This window comes from Gymnogyps californianus, chromosome 7, assembly GCF_018139145.2.
Source record: "Gymnogyps californianus isolate 813 chromosome 7, ASM1813914v2, whole genome shotgun sequence".
Classification (NCBI taxonomy): Eukaryota; Metazoa; Chordata; class Aves; order Accipitriformes; family Cathartidae; genus Gymnogyps; species Gymnogyps californianus.
In genome coordinates, this window is record NC_059477.1 from 9,925,793 (window position 1) to 9,946,739 (window position 20,947).

At 45.7% G+C, this 20,947-nt stretch overlaps 1 protein-coding gene across 3 annotated transcripts in view; it reads right to left on the reverse strand.

Annotated features, from left to right (window-relative positions):
- Positions 1 to 9,539: 9,539 nt before the first annotated feature.
- The window catches only part of TMEFF2 (transmembrane protein with EGF like and two follistatin like domains 2), a 133,509-nt gene continuing 122,101 nt past the window's right edge, over positions 9,540 to 20,947 (reverse strand). Inside the window, exons 8-11 of one of the 3 annotated variants that reach the window (XM_050899861.1) lie at positions 18,133 to 18,256; positions 16,458 to 16,616; positions 11,093 to 11,179; positions 9,540 to 10,685 (exon numbers count right to left, since the gene is read on the reverse strand). In XM_050899861.1, the coding sequence (XP_050755818.1) occupies positions 10,589 to 10,685; positions 11,093 to 11,179; positions 16,458 to 16,616; positions 18,133 to 18,256 (467 nt within the window). In that variant the 3' untranslated portion in view covers positions 9,540 to 10,588. Of the gene's footprint in view, positions 10,686 to 10,833; positions 11,180 to 16,457; positions 16,617 to 18,132; positions 18,257 to 20,947 lie in introns of those variants that run through there. The other 2 variants (XM_050899863.1, XM_050899862.1) reach the window with 2 other exon arrangements.

Sequence of the window (20,947 nt, forward strand, 5' to 3'; positions counted from 1 at the left end):
TTTTAAAAGTCTTCGGTGCAAAATGCTGAGCCGGCAGTAGCGTAGCCACAACCTGAACAGGCGTTCGTGCTCACGTTGACTTGTGTTGGCATTGCCATCACGGTCAGAATGGGGCACCAAGCTTTGGATTGCTGCTTAAGGTTAGTTTAATGGCTGAGGATTATTTTATTGTTTTTAAGATCCCCAAAATCAGACACCCCTCCAAAAAAAAAAGAAAATTAGCAAAGTCTGGATCTACTAACCCAGGGCTGAGCAGCACTTGCAGGGATGGACAACACAGGGTGGATAGCCACATCCCTGGGTTTTACATTGCTGTTTAGGATAAACCTGCTGTAAGTGATGCTATGGCAGTTGCTAAGCAACAAGTGATGATTGCTGTAGCCAATATTCCCCTCTTAAAGGGACATTTGAAAAGAGTAATCTTTTGTGTGCATGAAATTAATTTGCAGATGTATGGATTTATATTAGTTAATGGCAATAAACTTTGGAAATGCTTCAGTGCAGTGTTAAAATGGAATACAATGTGGCATGAAGATATTGCACAGCAAAAACATTAAGCCCTCCCCTTTAATTAATTGGAACTTAAAGCTGGGATATCTTACTCACCAAAATAAATTAACAGTAAATCAGGTTACAGAATAAATTAACAAATTAAATCGGGTTAGTTGGAAAGTTTAAAAGAAAGAGTGTCTGTGAGCTGCTTGCATTGCAAATACAGTTAAAAAGTCTTGAGCTGGAAGAGAAGGCTCACACAGAAGAATGTAACTGTCCAGGCACTGCTTGAAAGTGGCTGATTTTCAGTCTTTATCATCAAAGACTGGATCTGCTCTAAACATGGATTAAAACTCAGCCATTGTGTAATGCCCACCGAAGTCAAAGCAGCCACACCAAGAGAGCACTTCGGCTGCTTATTTTCTTCTGTTTTTGTGAATAGTTGCCATAGATTTGCAGAGGATAATGCTCCTTTCGCAGGCCATCACAAACTTCCCTTTTTCCTTTATTTTTTTAAGCTTCTTTTCCTTCTCTTGCTTTTCTCCACCGGCAAGGACTTCACTTTGTCTCCTGTGCCTGCAGAAGACGCTCCCACCCCTCGCTTGCTCCCTGGGGACGTACCTCCGGTCCAACCCGCGGATGCAGCTGCTCTCATCACCCGTTAACCTTGGCCAACGCGGTGGCTTTTGGAGATGCACGGAGCCATTTGCAAGGCCTGGGCTGAGTTGCTGCTGGCTCTCAGGGTCTCCAGGAGGGACCGGCGTGATGGTCCTGCCATGCCACAAAACTTCCCTGCGCGCCTTCGGTCACCCTGGGCTTGCTCTGCTGCCACGGCATGGCTGGAGAAACGCTCATCTGCCGGCAGCCGGGAGAAGGGGAACCGTGGCAAGGTATTTTAACTGTATTACTTTCAGGTGGTTGCTACATCTTTTCTAATTAAAATAAAATCATCTTAGGACTCCTGAAATGAATATTTGGTATAATAGATTCAGAAAGTGATGAAAATGTTTTCATTAAATAGTGAGAGAGGGAGAGAGACCCTGCAAGGCATAGCATTTTATCTCAACTCTCTAATAACATTAATAAACTCTTTAATCTTTGTCACGTTTATGACTTAATGGCAATCCTTAAAGACATGACAGACAAGTAAGAGCTGCCAGGTTCCTTTAACCTATAAGCATTCATATGCTTCGCAGGATTTTGATTAAGTGGAAAATTCCTCTGCGGCGGGCTTTATTCTCCGTGTAAAGCTGTGCTCTGCGGTCAGCGTGAGTGGCGGAGGATGCGCAGCCCCGGCCGGGACCCGGCAGTGCCAGGTGGGTGCTGGCTCCTTCCCCGCCACTGGCCGGGGGTATTCAGTGTCAGCCCCGGTGTGACCAGCCCACGCCGTTTCCCTTGTCCCACTTGTGCTGCCCGGGCACCGACCTGACCCTGCTGATGGGCTTCGCTTCATCCGTCACCTGGGGGACTTCATCCCTCCTTTCCGTTTAAAGCGTGTTTGAAGTGATTGATGGCGAGCTTTATGTTGTATTCTCCACTTTCTCTGGGCTAAAGAGCACTGAATAATACCCACCCCCCCTATGTCTTTGCTCACATACACATGGGTCTGTGGTGGTCTGTAATTTCAAACAAATAATATTTGCTAAGCAGCAGCATTGAAAGAGTGTTATTTGGTTGCATGGTCAAGCCCTCCAGTTGCGGATGCCAGACAGAGCTGCCAAGCGCAAACTTCACTCTGCCCCTGCATGCCATTGTCCTGTGGTCCAAAAGAAGCAGGTGTCCAGCGGAAAAATAGTATGTGGTCGTGTAATCAGAGGGCTGCACAACAAGACAGGCACAGCTAGGAACTGAACCCAGCCTTTGTATTTCCTTTTTTTTTTCAGACTCCCAGAAATCTGGCATTTTCTAACCTTCAAGTCCTTGACTATGAAACCTAATTAATGCTCTTTTAATGCAAGGGTTTTGCATTTAATCTCCCAGGGCTTTTTTTTTTTTTAATGTTACGTGCAAGTGCAGCCTTTTTTCCTCTGTTGCCAGGGTTTGGACCCAGAATATTCATTACTGCAGCCACCGGCCCAGCATGCCCCAGTTGGAAGCGGAAGGATGCTCCACCGATGGAGTGAGTCCAGACAAGGGTTGTCAGTGGCAGCTTGGCCTTTTTGGTCCCCGCGGTACCCCCCGGGTACCCTGCGCCCCTGGGAGGGCCGGGGCAGCCGCATCCCTTCCCTGCCTGACTCGGGGGCGCGGGGGGCATCTACTGTGCCCAAAAAGAACGAGCTCCATATGGTACAGGTGGTATTTCATACAAATTTGGTTCGGTGTCATCCGCTGCGAACACAAATACCAGCTCAGTAACTTCACTCTTGTAAATGATAAGCTGAAACCTCTTTGGTTGTTTCTCAGTCAAATGCCAGTAACAAAATGAAAGATCACCATTAACCCCCTCCTTTATTAGCATAGTTTTGATGCTGTCAAAAAAAGACAACACTCATGGAGCATAAGGAGAATTTTTAAATAGAAACATTACATTTTAAAACCCTAATAAAGATAAAAGCAAAATAAACACTGAAATTTGAATTTGGAGAATGAGAGAAGAAAGATTAGTCTGTGGTGGTGAAGTAATGAAGGTAGTGGCTGGTAACAATTTTTAATAGCACATTAATGCTGAATTACTTTGGAATTTCTGCAGGAGTCGAGATGACATCCACATAAACACCAAATGAATTCCAAATGATTGGTATTATCATAAAGAGCACCAAATGAATTAATAATGATGGAACACTTAAACTAAAATGTTATCTTCTCTAATCGGTTGTCTCTTTTATGCACTGCACAATTCATTTTTAGCCAACTATGACCCTTTCTTTCGTTTGCCTTTTAATTTAAAAATATATATATTTATTTTTGCACGAATGTTCTGCTCCCGTACCGTGTGAAGCGGCACTTGGACTAGTCCGTCTTCATAACGGTTTTGTGTTGGCATCGCAAAATTTAAGAGATAGATTGGAAGACATCTGGATGTGAGATGTATCACTGGGAAAATGACTATGACTAATAAGAACCATAATAATAACGATTCCGCCTTGATGGTCCCACATGTGCAGAGACCTCAGGGCACCCTTAACAGCGTTTAATAAACTAAATGGCTCGCTTTACAGCAACACAATATGTCTCCCCCTCCCATGGTGAAGCCCAACAGGAGAGGAAGCCTGAACTCGCAGTCTGTGTAACTCAGCCAAAAAAGATCAGTAAACAGGAGGCTGGGCCTTGGTTTGGGTGCTGGGCAGCGCTGCCCCATGGGTGCCAGGGAGGAGCTGAGCCCCGGCACTGTGGCTAAATGTGTGTGGGCTCTTTGGGAGCCCACATACCCGCCAAATGTGGGCTCCTCGGGGCGGCAGGTGGGCACAGCCTGTGGAGGGGGACACCAGCAGCAGCAGCGTCCCCTTCCTGCGGGCAGCGGTGCCCCGGGTCACAGCGGGTCCCTTCCCCGGACCGGGCTGGGTGCGCTCGCTGACATATTAGCAGTCAAATGACATTTAGGGAGCACAAGTCTCACTCTCTCCTGCAGGCCAAGTAAATATCATTAGTAATGATATTAAATCTCAAATTGTGCTCCTGCACTATGGCAACCACTCAGCAAGCATTTGCTATTGCTGCTTGTTTCTAACAATTACTTCCATAGACTTTATTCCTTAGAAAACTATTACTGACCATAATCCTCTACATGGCATGCCATGGAAACAAAAAAATAATAAAAAAAGAAAAGTCAACCCAGCTTTCAGAGTGAGGTTGTAGAGCTGCCAAGAGGCTGGCATGGCAGGTTTTATTTTCGTTAGGAAGGTGGCAATGCCGGGTGCTGCACTGGGGAGCTGGGCAGGGCAAAGCTTTTCTGGCCAGTTAGCCTGGATGGCTTTAAAGCAGCACATGCTCCAAGGCAATCAGCTTGCTCTCCTGTACAGTATCCCTCACACAAATATATATACACACAGACATACATATATATACACATAAAAAAATAATACTTTTTTATATATATGTGTGTGTGTATTTATTATATGTGTGTGTGTATATACATGTGTGTATATGAGTGTGTGTATGTATAATACATATGTGTGTATATATCTGTGTGTATATATATACACACACATATATGTGTATATATGTACATATAAATGTGTATATGTATGTATGTATGTATACACACACACACACAACCTCTTAGCTGTTGGCTTTTCTTCACTGCAGCAGTGTTTGCTGGGCTGTCACAGGCTGCCGGTGGCAGTGGCGTGCCGCTGGCCCATCACACGTGCTGCGCTTCTGTGACAGAAGCAACATATAATTATATTACAAATTAACTTGCAAATGCTGGTAGAGATGTACTCCACAGAAAAAGAAAAAAAAAAAAGTCGGTTTCATCTTCTCTTGTGTCTTGTAGCTGGTCCCTCCAGCACAGTCTGCATCTGTCAGGCTCTGTGCCCTGGGAGCACTAATCATTTTTATTAACCATTAAACAAGAAGATCCTTTTTATTTGAAAATGTAAAACATGCAGGAAGCACTATCTATAGTGGCTAATTCAGGTCACAGTAAATGGCTCTTCCTCATCTAACGGCTCATCCCTGTTCTGCTGAAAGCTCCTTCCCGTAACCCCCCCGCTGCCCCTTTTCCCCGTCAGGGGTGATGGTCTGTCGCACGCATTTGCATTTAGAAGCTGGATTTTATCCTGAATAATTACGCTTCATTTCTGAGTGACCCGATGTAAAGCAAGCCCCTTTTAAAGCTTCTCTCATGGCAAGTTTATGAGGTGTTACTACATTTTCTTAACATTTTTCACCTTCCAATCATTTTTATTTCACGTTGGGGCGGTGACGGGTGAAGGCACTGTGACCCCAGAAAAGCGAGCTGGAGGAGGGCGGTGGCTGGGGTCACGTCTGCGTCTGTGGGGTTTGGTCACTGGTGGGATGAAACCCCACTCCTGTCCCCCTCGCCCCCGGCGAGGAACAGCCACGCGGGCTAATGGCTCCCACGGCCCAGGGAAACTCAGGTGGGAGAGGGACTGAAATCAAGGCTCCTACCTGGGGGGTCTGCTCTTCCTAAGCTGAGCAAAACGGGCCTCACGTTTTATTTACAAAGCCGTGGCTGATGCCACCTAGTTAGCATTATAGAGCAGATTCCTCACATGCTTTTTTATTATGCAGCTTGGCGGCTGCTGTGTGAGACTGCGGAATATTTTACTGCTTTGTGGCTCACATTCAATACGGCAAAAAAAAGTTGACAAAAATCCTGCTTTTGTTTTTTTTTTTTTTAAAAATGCATCTTTGTTTTCAACAGCCCTCCTGCTGTGACAAAACTGTTAATTAAACTGAAACTAAAATAAAATAAGCTCACCTAATATGAAAAGCATTTGAAGGCAAAGCATCAGCCTAAAGGCTGGCCAGGGTAGGAGCCGGCTGTGCCTGCCCCTCCTGCCTGCTTCGGCCCCTCCTGCCCGCGGGTGCTGGTAGAGGCTGCTTTGGCAGCACTGGCAGGGCACAGTGTCCCGGCTGCCGCGTGTGTGCGGGGCAAAAAATGAGACTTTTGGCTCCCGTGTCAAACAGCACAATTTAACAGGCTCAGGTTGTGGCCGGTCCAGACCAGAACTATAGATAAAATGTTATTATTATTATTAATAAAATAGCTCTAAAGACCTAATCGTAATGGCCCAGCGTACCTCCCTTTAAGTCCAGTTGAGGTTACTGATTATTCTGGAGAAAAAACCCCACCGGCAGCACCGGACATGGCATTCCTGCCTCCAGCTTGCCTTACAAACCTGCGGGGGCTGACGTCTGTAAATACCTTGCAACCGACTCCCCCAGCCCCCCTGGCCTGGCCACATACCTATAAATAAAAGAAAGGGCAGGCCTGGCCGAGGCACGGCGCCTACTTTGATGTGCGGTAATGAACTTCGCTTTTAATTCGAGGTTGTAACTTCCATTCCGACGCAAAACTGGGAGCTGCGGAAAAGCTGCATGCATAATAAGGGGTGAAAGCAAGGCTGCAGCGCAAGATGTGTCTGATGTTGGATGAGAGGGAAGATAGCCTTTAATCATTTTGTTTTCAAAGAAGCTTTAGAGAGCTCTTTGAAGATGAGGCTTTTTGAGAGCAGCTTCTGGAAAATAGGAGGCAGCGATGCATGGCGCCCACCTTCTGCCCACGTCCACCCGCCCCCTCGGTTAACCTGCACGTGGGACATACACATACACACACGCACGCATCCCTGCCTTCAGCACGCAGCCCTCCAGGCTGGCACCCAGGAAACTTCTGCGAAGCTGAGCTGACCTCGTGCTGCCCGGGGAGGTGAGACCCTGATGGCTACGGCAGCAAGGAAAAACTGCGCCAGTGTCTTTTCATTTGAGGTAATCACAGCTCCTCAGCGTGCAGAGGCAGGCAAGCTAAGGGGGCCAGCAGCTAGAATAGGACGTCCAGCCTCCCTTTATTAATTATAATATTTTTGTAATGATAATATTCTGCAATTCATGTCTTACTATCACTGGATGAAAGGGAATGATAATGAACATCTGATCAGACTTTATTTTAAGGAAAAGCGTCACGGTGGAGAGGCGTGGAAGCTGTGCCTGTCCTGTAGTGCAGCATTTGGGGTGGGAGAAGGCGAGAGTCGTGTGTCACCCACCCGCTGCAGTCAGGCTGTATGGTACCTACACAGGCGACTTCTTTATGGGCTGGGATCCGGCACAGCGGGCTTGTTCGTCTGCATCCGAAGGCACCGAGGGTTGAACGTTGTCTGAGCAGCCCAGGCTGGGGAGGGTGGGTGAGCTCTGCTCACCAGCACTCAGCACGTGCCGATAGCGCGTCTGGATTTATTCTGAGGACCGAGGTCAGGATGCTGTTGTGTTAAGTGCATCATGTACAAAATAAGCACACGGCTTCTTGCTCCAAAAATGCTACACGCTGAGAGGAAAAGCCTTGGGGAACGAGCGTGCCAGCAGTCCTATTTTCACCAAGTGGTTCGGTCTCGGTAAAACAACAGCCAGACCGGCAAGTGACCGCAGGCTGCTGGGACATCAGTGGCACGCGTTGCCCCTAAGCAATCGTGCTGAGCGTGGCATTACTGGTCTTGTCAGTGGTTTTGTACACCTAGGTCTTCTCTCGTGTGGTTTGTAAATTAAGTGTGTGCTGGTATTTGAGGTTATTTACAGATGCCACAGTGCCATGACAAAAAAAGCTTATGAAACAGCCAAAATAAATGAATTACTGCCCCCCTGGATAAGGAACAAGCCCACACCCATTGGCATTGCAAGGGGCCTTGCTGTTGCTGGTGTAAGAGTGCACTGAGAAGCGGACAAACGGCCACACATCGGCAGCCCTCCACGTGACTCCGGGTGGAGGAGCTGGGCTCTGCCTCCGCGTGTGGCACTATCCCCGTGGCCATGGCTTCACCCGGCCAGGTCCTTATGTGCCCAGCCCACCTCCCTTCATTTTGTGAAAGATTTTCACATCTCGCGTTCTGGCCATCATATGGCTCTAAACAAATGCACTTTCCAGTCCCTTCAGAAAAGCAAAAAGCACCCCCAAATCCACGTCTCCAAATTTGCTGCTGCGTTTGGTACAAGTTCTGCAAATGTTTTCTGTAGAAATCTCCATTCCTGTACATACAACCCCAAGACACTATTACTTTCAGACTGTGTGCCCATACCAGCATGTTGAAGGTTAAGTTTGAAAGGCCCAAAGAGGTCTAATGTCCGGTGGGACCTGCCCTCTGTGCATTAAAACCAAAATCGCTTTCCCCTCTCTGCCCTCCTGTCTGCAGCAGGTACTTAAAAACTGGCCTTGTTTTCGGAGGTGTGAAGGCTTTGTGACAGACACTGCAGCCGGGGATGCAGCTAACAACACCTCGCAAACGCAGGCTGTTTAGGGATTAAATGTGGTGTTGCATGCTAAAAGCAAGGCAAATAACTTTGGGAAGTTTAGAGATAGTGTGTTGGACTCCTATTTTCACTTCTAAGCGATGCTATGCTATTTTAAGCCAGGCCAAGCCTTGCCTTTTTTTAATTAGGTTTATTGCTATGCCACGTGGTGGTGTGTATGTGTTAACATTTGATTTTTATATCTAATGTAAGTGACTGAAATAAACAATCCAGATCTGATAGTCCCAGTGGGGGGACTGACATTTGGATTTGGCTCAAAATCTGCGGTTTTGACGCTTGTTAGACTCCAACACCTCACTCAGAAAGCACAAAGCGGGGGGCGGGGGGGGGAGCTGCAGGGCAGAGCTACGTTCGCCACCTCCAACCTAATCCTCAGCCTCACGCTGAAGTGCTCCTCGGAGGCGCTCGCTGCGTTGGCTTTAGCTGATGGAGGCATCCGAAGAGGGGTGTTAGAATGCCACTTATGTATCAGTTTAATTAACAGAGCTTGCAGTGTCTCTCTAGAAGAGATCTGTGCCACCAAACCTGTACAGCCCAGCGCTGCTGTTCCTCCTGGGTTCCCCTCCATGTTCTACCACCCCTGCTGAGCCTGTGCGTGGGAGACAAAACCAGCAAGGGCTGGGACGAAGAGGAGTATTTTACAGTGGGTTTGAGCATGGACACGTCCCTGTGGTCCAGCGGGCCAGGATCACGCCTGCTCGCTGCCTCTCCGCGGCGCGCTCCTACCCCACACCATCACTCTTCTAATCTGAAAACAAGCCTCGGTGATCGGAGAGCTGGGGGCAAGGGCTGAGGAGCAGGGAGCGGCCGTACAGCCCCCCTCTCCCTCTGCCTCGCCCCAGCCCACGGCTCCGGGAAGCAGATGGTCCCTGCAGGGCTGGCAGCCCAGCGCCGGAGAGCTGCCACACGCCGTCGTCTGCCCCGCTGCCTGTGAAAGCACCGCACTCCCACTCCCATCAATCAGCACAGACCAGGTGCCTGGAAGCAACTCTTGCCAATCGCCTTTTATTACCTTTAAAAAGCCAAGAAACCCAGAACAAGACAAAAACTGAGACCGTGTGAACATCATGCAATGGATTCACTTTAAAGCAGGCTGGGGGGGGGGGGGGGGGGGGGGAGACCAAAAGCCATGTTAGAGTAGAAGTATCGCTTCACCCGTGTCTGAAGGCCAGATCGGGTGGACTGTCACCGGTGGGGTTGGTGGTGACTGTTGTGAGTGATCAGACCGATGCTGAAGCAGGAAATGGAAACGCACTCATGAGACATCATCCCAGGTAACCCCAGATCTGATCCTGACCCAAATGCAGTTTCTTACGTGGCGATGACAGTGAGAAATACTCCTAACTCTTGTCATGGGTACTTTCTGCCTAGGCAAAGTCTCTTTGGAAAGCAGCAGCACACTGAATACTGTTACAAGGATTTTTTAGTTCGGTTATGTTATTTGGTGTGACTAGTACTCTGGCAGTCGATTAGTGGAGTGGATGTTATCCAGCAGGAGTGAAGTTACCGCACTCTGCCCTTCAGTCTCACTCTGTCGTCTTCAAAATTCATAGCACAAACTAGAATAATATTAGCTTCTCGAAAGAATGTGTTTTGGAGAGTTTCATCTACCATGGAAATAACTTTGCATCTTGTCCATCATGTGGATGTGACAAAACACATGCCATTATATTCCTGAGGTATAGCCAACATTTGAGTTCATTACATTTAATGGAGTAGGGTCACCCATAAAGTTATTCATTAGGTATTTTCTGAGTGGTTTTCACCTTCTCTTTGAAAAAATAAATTATATCAGAATGTTCATGAGGTACAAATGGTGCTGGCATTTCAGCTGTTATTATGTTATTAACTTTTTTAACCTAATAATTTTCAATCAACAGTAAGAAGCAATTTTCACTCACTCCAGTGACCAGAGTTGGAGATTCTGCAAAGTGTTCTCATAGGGTTCACCTTGACAGACACCTAATTCCCTCCCAAATCGAAACATTACCCCCGACACTCTCATCGCGGTTACCGAGAATTTCCATTTCCCCTTCGGTTAGGATTTAATTTAGAAGGCAAAGACTTCCTAAGCTATGGGAGAGTAAAGATAGATGGTATGGGAGAAGAAGGCTGATGAAATGTAGTTGTCTCCGGATCTGAAATATTTTATCCCTCCTCAATGTAGGTTAACTTATTCTTCACCTTTCCCACATCCATAATTGTCGCTGATCTTGGACCAACTCAAAACCCTACTACTGAGTTCAGTAGACTCAAAATTGCCACTAGAACTGGAAAAAGAAAAAAAAAAAGAAGAGATTTGTTAGTGTCCATATACAATATCCCAAGACTATACACAGCTATGAGATACAGCAAATTTAAGAAAGGCAATTTTTTTCTCATCACTGAGTATTTATTATATATAACAAATACATGAAAAAGAAAAAACTATATTGTGTGATATAAATAGTTTATTTACATTACAGAAAAACATCAAGACAATGTATACTATTTCAAATATATCCATACATAATCAAATATAGCTGTAGTACATGTTCTCATTGGTGTAGATTACCACAAATGCAAGGCAACATGTGTAGATCTTGTCTTAATCTTTTGTCTATAATACTGTATTTTGTAGTCCAAGCTCTCTGCAGTTAGTTTTGCCATTGTGGAAACATGCGCTCTTTAAATTAACCTTGTCGATGCTCTTGTTGTGTTGTCTGAACTGTAGTGCCCTGTGTTTTGCTTCTGTCTGTGGATTCTGTTGCTCCTGGGACATTTCCTGGAAAAGAGAGTTGTGAGAATACATGGATCTTAACAACGCATCTGCTCCAGAGGTGGCACGTGCAGCAGGGGACGTGAGGGGCGAGAGAGGCATCCTCTGGCCCTCAGCGCGTTTCCTCTTCAATGAAATGAAATGGGCTGGCTAATGGCAACGGTACCACACCCCCCCCCCCCCCCCCCCCCCCCCCAAACATACTGTAAACAAAAATATGGCAAGGAAAATTTTAAGATTCCTGCTCGTTACTGGTAAGCAGTGGCGACTGCTGCGTTGCGACAGCCCCAACTGCACCGCATCTCTCATCTTTAAATGACGGATTTATTTTCAGCGAGGCGCAGGTGGAAGATTTAGGACGGTCTCACACTCACCTGCTCAGTGTCCCAGGTCTGTGAAGTATTTACAAAGTGGATGCGGGGGCTGCCTTTCCGAGGAGCTAAGCGTCCGCAATCCCTCTTAGTCTCCATGGAAATGCTCCATGCTCAGCTTGTTAGCGAGCAGCTACGTTACTTACGGGTGCCTGCACTGCGCTACGCTCCTCACACGGCTGCTTGGCTTAGTGCGGAAAGCAATCGCACTGGAAAGACCAAAATCTTATTTTCCTTTGGATGGCTGCAAAAGCAAATCTCTTCTGCCTCAGGACCTCACGGTGCTCCTCAGCAAGGGCACGTTTCAATCTGTTACCTGCAGCAGCGTCAGCTAGGGGGACGCTACGAAGCGTTTCCCCCTAATGGAAAGATAACAGCGTGTTTCTGGTTTCCTCCCATGGCAAGGCACCCTTAGACAGAAAGCATGGAGAAGCTTGGCCCCAGGTGGAGGCCACAAGAAGTTCTAAGCAGCTGAAAGCCAAGGGGGTTACGGCAGAAACTGCCGGGCAAGCAGAACCACAGCAGGGTGACCAACACCCACTAAAAATGCTCGCGCTTTTTGCATTTGTGGTACCAGTCAGAAAACGGTGAGCTACAGAAAAACAACCAGCAATAAAAATGGTCCTTTACCCAGGGTGATCTAGTTAACATTTTGCACAGGAGGAGGAACAAGCTATTCCTAATTTGGCCACGCGTTTGTCCTCTTTCTTCAGCTAAAGCTCAGTACGAGGGCGCGCCGCATTCTGCCCTCCGCGTGGGCAGCCACACAAGAAAGACTGAAACATCCTCTTGGAGTGGCAGGACAGAAAGCCCCACGATACTCCAGACCATACTGACACGGAAAAAAATTCCCTTTGTATTGGGCTAACTTGTTTTTCTGTTACAGGAAGGCTTTCAGCGGCACCTTGTGAAACCCTATGGGTTGTACACTGGGGAGAGCCCACCCTCTCAGTGCAGTGAGAACTCAAAGCACTTGCCTTCAGCTCTGTGTCAAATAACTAACAGCAAAACAGACTGAAATAAATTTTTACTGACTCCTTAAGATCAAAAAGGCCATTTTTTTTTCCTTGTTGAATGGGACTGATGCTATAGTTTTGTGATGCCATCCAAAAGACTAAACAAGAGCATAAGGACTTATGAAGCATTTCAAAATGCTGAAATACAATTATATAACTGTCTAACAAAATATGGGTCAGATTGTCCTGACTTGCCTCACTTTTAAGCCAATGGGACCACCCCCTCATGAGAAACTGTATGGCTGTGCGCTATATTTTGCCTCGTTCCTTTCTTGGAAGCAGTAAAGTAGGCTGCTATCATTACTCCAGGAAAAATAAGCCTGTGTCTCCAGCGCTCTCGGAGGTCACAGCAGAGCTTTCATTATGAAACTAATGCAGACCTTAGCTGGTTTGCGATTTCATGACAAACTCATTATTCACTGTGTGTTCCTAAAAAGGCGATCAAACTTTCTGAGTCAGGGAGCCGTTGTTAGCAAACACAGGGCTGATTCACTGAGCCGCATGTCATGTGCACGCTGACAGCCTCCCAGCCCCGACTGTCCCCAAGCGGCCTCTCCTGCCCATTCAACCGGAGATTGCACAGCAGGACCTTGCAGCGCTCCACGGGAGACAGCACCGACACCTCGACACGCTGAGAGACAGCACTGCTAAGCCCCGCTGCAGCGGCCAGCAGCCACGCGGTATGACCAAGCTACTGGGGGTTCCTCCCGAGTCCCAGAGGATGAGGATTTACATCAGAAGGCACAGCCTTGCTTTGCCCCAGCGCTCAGCCATGCGAACCAGGCATGGGAAGCCACAGTGGGCACAACCAGACTGGTTTTGTAAGAAACATGGAGATACCAGCTGGCTGGGGGATGACCAGGATGGTCAGCAATCCCAGGGGATGCAGCCGTGCATTCCCGGAGAACGGTGGATACCGACTGCTCCAGCTGGAAGCAAGGAGATGAGCATCTCACAGGTGCTTTCCCAAAACTGACACTGACAGTATCTATACACTTAGTCCAAGGTCAAGAGAAATCAATTCAAATGTAGAAATTACTCCGATTAAGATGATGAAAAAGCATCTTTTAACCAAAAAATGCCCATGTTTTAATTGCATAATACACTACGCTACCAATTGATGGAAGCCTGGGAAGGCCCCAGGGCCAAGTACGGACACCACGACTGCTTAAACACAATGCTATTGCATTTACAGGTAGGTTGGGTCTGAAGTGCCTCTGGGTTTCCTAAGAGGGGCGTTGGCATTTAACCAGCTTTTTAGACTTAATCATCTGCTAAAATTGAGTGACAGCCTTTCCTCGGTCCTTAATTCTTTAATCAAAAGTTCTTTGTAGTGCTCTGTGTGTGGGATGCATTCATTTATGAACACAGCAGTTATATCAATGTAAACTAGGTACTGGAGCACGGGCTGCCTGCCCTCCCTCCATTGAAGCTTGCTTGCAAGCTTGAGTTACTCACAATGTGATTCATAGCAGGTAAAACACATTATGCATTCATTTTTAATCAAGTTATTTCTTCACATAAATAAGCTGCTGTGACTAAACATTAGGGAAGCACTAAAAATGCAAAGCTGTAAAGAAAACTGCTGAGAATCATTATGACACTAGGCCATACCTATATTATTTACCATCCTCCTTCACTTTTATCATTGCTTCTCTTCTGCCTTACCACTAAGCTAAAAGTCCTTGGGCGTAGGGACGGTGCCTCACTGCTCCACCTCCTTCCCTCCGTACCTCTTGGCCTCTGGTCCCCTACTCCTCGACCCCAGCCGCTTATTCCCATTGCTGGCACTAGCGATGAGTAGCCAGGCGGCCAAACTCACCAAGGATTCGAGCCGCTTAAAAACAAATCATCAGTTCTGTTAGTTGAGTTTTCAGCTGAATCTGTCCCCTGACCGGGTTCATTGTGTGGCTACAGAAATGCTAATGGTGGCACAAGAGCATTGGCAGGACCAAGTGCCCAGGAGCCAGGGGAAGGGGCAAGGGCAGACCGCCCCTGTCAGCAGCACAGCTCATTTATTCAGATTAAAGTGTCTGTGCAACAACGGCCCTAAAAGTGCCCGGGAATTACTCAGAGCCTTCCAGCAATGGAGGACACCCCGTAGATTTGCACCACTGTACAGGTATGATTTTAAGAGCAACAACAGTAACGATAGCTAAAAGATTTACAATGGTAGTATTATGCGGCTCAAATGCAGAGTTTGGACACAGTGCACCAAACTCATTTGAGAAATTAATTAGGTGAAGCTGCACTGAAATGAGCGGCAAAGAATTTGGCCACAGTGGCCTCTGAGTGAGTGAAGTTTCCCTTCTTTTTCCCAGGAACCTGGTAGGGTGGTTTTAGCACTTTCGAGAGTTCAGGGTGTGGAGTTCAAACCAGTACAGTCAGGTTCTCCAAAGCGGATGACGTCAAAAACTCGATTACTTATGCATATGCTGCCACAACGCTCTCTTGTCATGTGGATTTCTCTTAGGCCACTTAAGAGTACACTTTTGCAAATGTATCTCGAATCATTATGCTGGGATGGAGGATGCTCTGCAGTAATTACATGCATTACAGAAAAAAGTCAAAAGATCATAAATTAACTTGGTTACAAAGTGTGTGGGAAAAGGTACCATCTATGTATGAAAACAGTGTGATGGGTAATTTGCATGACAGTACCAGATCACTCAGAACACACTGTCTTCATTCTTCAATATAAAGTACTCTGCATTACTGTGTCAAGGTGACAAAACTAGAGTCACTCGACAAAATGATACAGAGCGTTTGTTCCATTATCAGTTACTACACCATCTTTTTTTTCTTATTACACACTAGATTTTTTGTTGTTTGAATTACTTCTGTGAATACCACCATAATCTACTGCCTCATTCGGCATTTACCATTGAGTTGATGGACTCAGCTTGGCCAAAAAAGCAGCTACCTTTCATCAGATGGTTTTGTTTTATGCCTTTAGGCCAGAGAAGGATTTATGATTTTTTTTTTGGTGTGTTTTCCAGGAAGAAATGCTACACTTGTCTTCCAGCCACGTAGTGCAACATAGGGACTGAAATATATTAGAGATTTTATTTTCTACAGAGGTATGATACCTGGCTTTTATTTTTTTGCATTTTAAAAAGAAATTTATTTCTAAAAGAGTGATTTATCAGCGTTGCTAGCTGAATTAATTCAACCTTGTGATTTCTGAGGGAAGCCTGAAGACGTCTGAAGTTCAGAACTTACCCCCAGCCCTCCCAGAGACAGCAACACAGTTCAGTGGGGAAGTAGAGCAGCATGCATAGGAGGGGAAGGATTGCATTTACCCCTCATTACAAACTACCCTGGGGCTGTTGTTTCCATTCAAACAACCCTTTCCTCCTCATTAAAGAAAAAAAAAATAAATCATGTATGGCTTGGTGTGCCACCATCTAGCGAAGACCTTAAACATGTGTGGTACCTTTGTACATGTATACAAGCCTAATGAAATCATTTAATCAACGGGATTGCTAACAGGCTTAAAAGTTTGTATGCTTTGCCTGATTAGGACTAAGGAAATGGGCCCTTGAGGAAACCAGATGGAGATATGATTAGTTTTATTAAGTGTTGATCCAGCTGCTGTATTTATATTCCCCTTATTTATATGAACAATATTTGTCCAAGCATCTGAATACAAAATAGGAAACTTCATTTGCTGTAGGCACCGTTGCTACCTACGTTTGATTAAGATGGAAGTAAAAATTCAGTCATAATAATGAAGCAGCACTGGCTGGCTGGACCAGATGATATCTTCTGTTTGTTGGTGAATTAAACAGCATTTGTTATCGGTAGTGTCACTGCAGAAATCTGTATAATCAGCGGACAAAGTAGAAAAAACAAAAGTCTTTTCTTTTTCTATTGCAAAGTACCAGAGATACTGACCTTGTAATACAGAGGACTACAACACAGATGATAGCAATCTGGATGGTTCCAATCACAGCTGCTATTAAGACATACTGAAATCGTACTGGACCTGGAACCACATATAAAACGCTGTAGTCCTTTTTTTCACAGTGTTGTCCAGTATAGCCAGCATCACATCTGAAACAAAAAATATTTTTTCCAGTTATACCTGCTGCTTTTAAAGAATGCTGAAAAAAAATTAAATCTGGAAAAAAAAAATCAGTGGCCTAAGCATAAGCTTATGTGTTTTTTTGCAGGATAGGCCCCCGAGAGAGAGCACCGGTGCCTTCTCAACCTCTCAGAGGGAAGACTTCATGTCCTCAGCGTCACCAAGGTCTGCGAGAGGGAATGACACTGCGACAGTGCCAGGAGGTGCCCAGGGGACTGGGACTTATCTAGCATCAAGTGGAACTACTTGCACGTTGTGATGAGAATCCATTTAGTTCCTTGCACAACATATTTTAGATTTCTCCCTTTCTTTGGGGAGGTGGGGGAGGGTGAAAAGCCATCTAGTTGTGGCTTCTTATGCTGATTACCCCTAAGGAGGTGATAAGCAATCATCTAAACTCCATATGAAATGTGATTAGATGTTCCTGCAAGTGGATACATCATTTACATTTTGTCTGGTTGCTATAAAAAACCCTCTGTTGATGCTGCAACCATCCACCCCAATACCGCCTGCTGTACTGCTCACCAGTTCCCATCCTGCAGCCTGACGTCTCCCCTCTGTGATTTTGGGGAACAAACAGTGGTTTTCCCATTTTAGCTCTTGCCCTGTTTCCCCTAAAAAGCCCAAGCAAGATGATGTGAAAATCCAGGTCAATGGCAGCAGCAACCATAAAAGACCGAGTCAGGCTGCTTGGGCTCCTCTCAGAAGTGTTAGTGGCACACTAACCCTGATGCGTTAAGCCTTGAGCTTCCACCCTTTCCCTCTCCTGCATTCCCACAGCAGTCAGCACCTTGAGGAAAGGACATTTTCCAGCTGAGTGGAGAGCCTAAAACACAGCAGCTGCAAAGAGCAAAACGTGCCCTGACTGCTTGCGGGAGCTGGGAGAAGCTGGCTTGAGGATCTGCCCTGGGGGATAAGTCTGGTCTGTATCTTTGCTCTCCCAGTCCAATGTCCCGGAAAATGGAGCTTCATGCGTAATAGTCCTTTTCTTTGCCACCAGGCCGCTGGTTGGACTTCAGAAGTAATATCCCCACCTCTGTAGGGAGGCATTCGCTGCAAAAACACGTGCTTTCACTATTACTCCTCCTCCCTGCCCTAAACTCCTCCAAAGCCACCTTCTGTATCTTTGCCCCAGCTCGCTGCCCCATGAGCATCACTCCTGCCACAGCAGGGACATATCCCTGGTGGCACTCCTCTCCTTCAGGCTACCTAGTGCCTGTCTGAGCACTTTGTGAAGTGCTTTTTAAAATATATCTAAATATAACTGAAGGTTACTGAATGTTTTTACAATCAATTAACATTGCGCATAACTCGATACACTTTTGCCACATAAAATGGGGACTTTGTTGAATAATTTAAGTCTAATGGGTTTTGTAGCACAAAGGGCCGTGGTTACCATTATTTTCCATAGTTCATCTAGATTAAGTGTTTTTGTAAGTCAATATTTTCATGTGTTTAGTGTTTCCTCCTTGGTAGAAGGGTTACCTGCAAGACGGTTCCAGCATGTTAGTGGAGTGCTCACACTTGCCATGCATGCAGAAGCCATTGTAATGCTCTGGACAAGGGATGTAGATCCCTCTTGCACTTTCTTCCAGTTTATTTGCATTCTCTGTGAACACAGGTGAAGGGAACATTAACCTGACAATGCAGGATAAGGTGAAATGATGGAAAGAACTCAACGTAAAAAAGAAAGGAAAATCAGAAGAACAAGATGTGAAAGATGTTGTTTATGGCAAGCAAGAGCAAGGGTTTGCACCTTGAAACAGGTAGGCCGATGTAGATGCAAAGCTTTGCAAGGTTTTCTGTCGTTCTTTTGCATATCTAATTCCTGTCAAGTTACAGCAAATGAGACACCAGAAAAAATATTTTGACTATTCAAAAACTGATTACAGAATAGCACATGAAAAATATCTGATCATTTCTGTTATCCGCTATGGACTGTCTCCTCACACCCAGGCAAGGCTAGGAGGAAGACTCTGGACATTTGCATGTAATATACCATTACAATACATTTGGTCATTCAATAGAACATATTCAGAAAGATAATTTTACGGCTGAAGTAGAGGAGCAGGAGTCCAGAGCTGAAGTTTATCATCAGTGCTGCATGCCCGTGCCCCAGAGCCTGCTGGCCTCCTCCTCGTCCCACAACACGGGTACCTTTAAACTAGTTTGACTTTCTGTGCCTACTTCTGCAGCTGTTAAACAGTGACTGAGACTGCAAATCCTGGAAAATTCTTCCTTCCATGTAGCCAGGAAAATGGAGGCTTCATTTAGTTTTGAAACAGGTATAGGCTCAACATTTACATCATGGGCTGAAATGCAGTGTGTTACTTGCAATAAAATCACATGAATTTTCTAGGCCACCGAGGTGTTAATTAATCTGGGTAATTTTGGCAAATTCTTCCATTTAACCAATACTTGTGAGATCTCAAATGGTAAAAATCCTTTTTCTGTGATGGTATCGTCTAGCCACAATTAATTAAAAACAGAAGAAAAAAATCTCATGATAGATGTCTGAGGAAACATAGTTTGCACACAAATAAGTTGAAGCATTTGTATCTTCCAAAGGAAGTCACCGAGTGTTATGAAACAATTGCAATTTGTGTTCTGCCTCCAAGCCAGTTGTGTCGGCAGTAGGAATGCGTAGGTATTATCCCACCTTTGGGGAAAGTGTGTGCAGCAGATCCAAGATTCAGATTTTCATAATGAATTTCTTTCCTGTCGCTGCTGTCCAAGGAGAGTTTTAAGAGTCTCTAACAACTTGCACTAATAAAGTTGGTTATATTGTCCTTATGTTAAAAAAGGCAAGGACAAGCTCCCAGCAAATGAGAATGACAGGGCAACATCTACATCCCTGTAGACAGCATTAACTTCTCTTTCATCGTTAGGACTTTCAGGACCTCTGCACAATGGACCATTATTGCATCTTTTTAAATGCACGTATGTTGAACACAAACCTGTCTGCCTCTCCTGGTTCCCTGCTTACATTGGGATATCTGTGCAAGGCTGCCATGAAGACTGTTAATGACAACACAGTGCAGAAGCAGGCATCACGGTGCAGTGATGATTCCTGGGCTTGGGGCTGACAGTGTTCTCTGAGACGGCACAGGCAGGACGGGCTGACAGGAGGCATGTGATAGGCATGGTATAACCTCCTTTGAGAGCTTGCTCAGGAATTTCTGCTGCTGGAAAGAGGTGGGAGCAGAAGGTCCATTTGGTCTGGTGCTAAACATTTTTAGTTACCTACCACCCTCTAGGTGAGACACTGGCTACCAGCATGTGAAATATATACATAGAGAGTTATCATCCCACCAGGACTTCATGTATGTTCCTTTTTTCCACCTGGAATCTTCCCAGAACAGAAAAAATGTGTGACGTGTGTCAGCTATCAATGGACTTGCCCAGCGCACACACGTAGATCCTGATGTGCTTGGGACTTGTTGGACTCTGTACCCATGTAGTGATCCATCTATGCACCGTGCCCGATGGTTTCTGGGTGTGCTGGGCCTCTGCTATGGTCCACATTCAAATATATTTCTGTCCAGGAAACTGCAGCAAGAAATATGGAATCCTTATTAATACGCATTTTTTCTATTGTGGAAGATATTATGCCATTTCCTTCAAATCTTCCATTATCAGGAGGAAGTTTGCTTCCCTTCTGAAGAACAGGAGACTGCTCTGTGCGTGTGTGTGTTTGTGTGTGTATCTCTGATCCTTCCTTCTCAGGTACCAAGATATCTCTGCGATGTCCGTGCGCCACCACCAACCGGTGTGAGAATCCCTCCTCTCTCAGATGAGCCAGCAGTGTTGCTAAAACGGTAGATACCATTTGGTTTCTTTTTTTTAAAGGCACGCTTCAAGATGGTGAAGGAAATTGTTACTTTCAGGACAGACTAATCTGCTAGGACTTGAAAGGGGCACCAGGACCTCTCCCAGACTTGCAGATGCTCTCACTGTGTGTAGGCTGTAGGGCTGGTAAAAAGAGGAATGATTTTTCCTCCTCCTGCAATCATGTGGGTAGAAACCGTGTTTTCTTTAAAAAGGTCTCTAGCATACTTTAAAGTAAATCTAGGATCCTGCAGAACTGGTAATTACACCTCTAAGTGTAATGTTGTGATGGAAAATGCTTTACTGAATCAAAAATGACATGGCCCAAGCTTTGCTAGCAGTTCATAGGATAAACAATTCATGCGGGAACACTTGTCACCTGGCTTGGAAGAAACCACAAAATCTAGACTTGAATTGTCTGTAGTCTCTCATTTTGACTGATGACTCCTCTAAAAGAGTTAGGGATTGAACA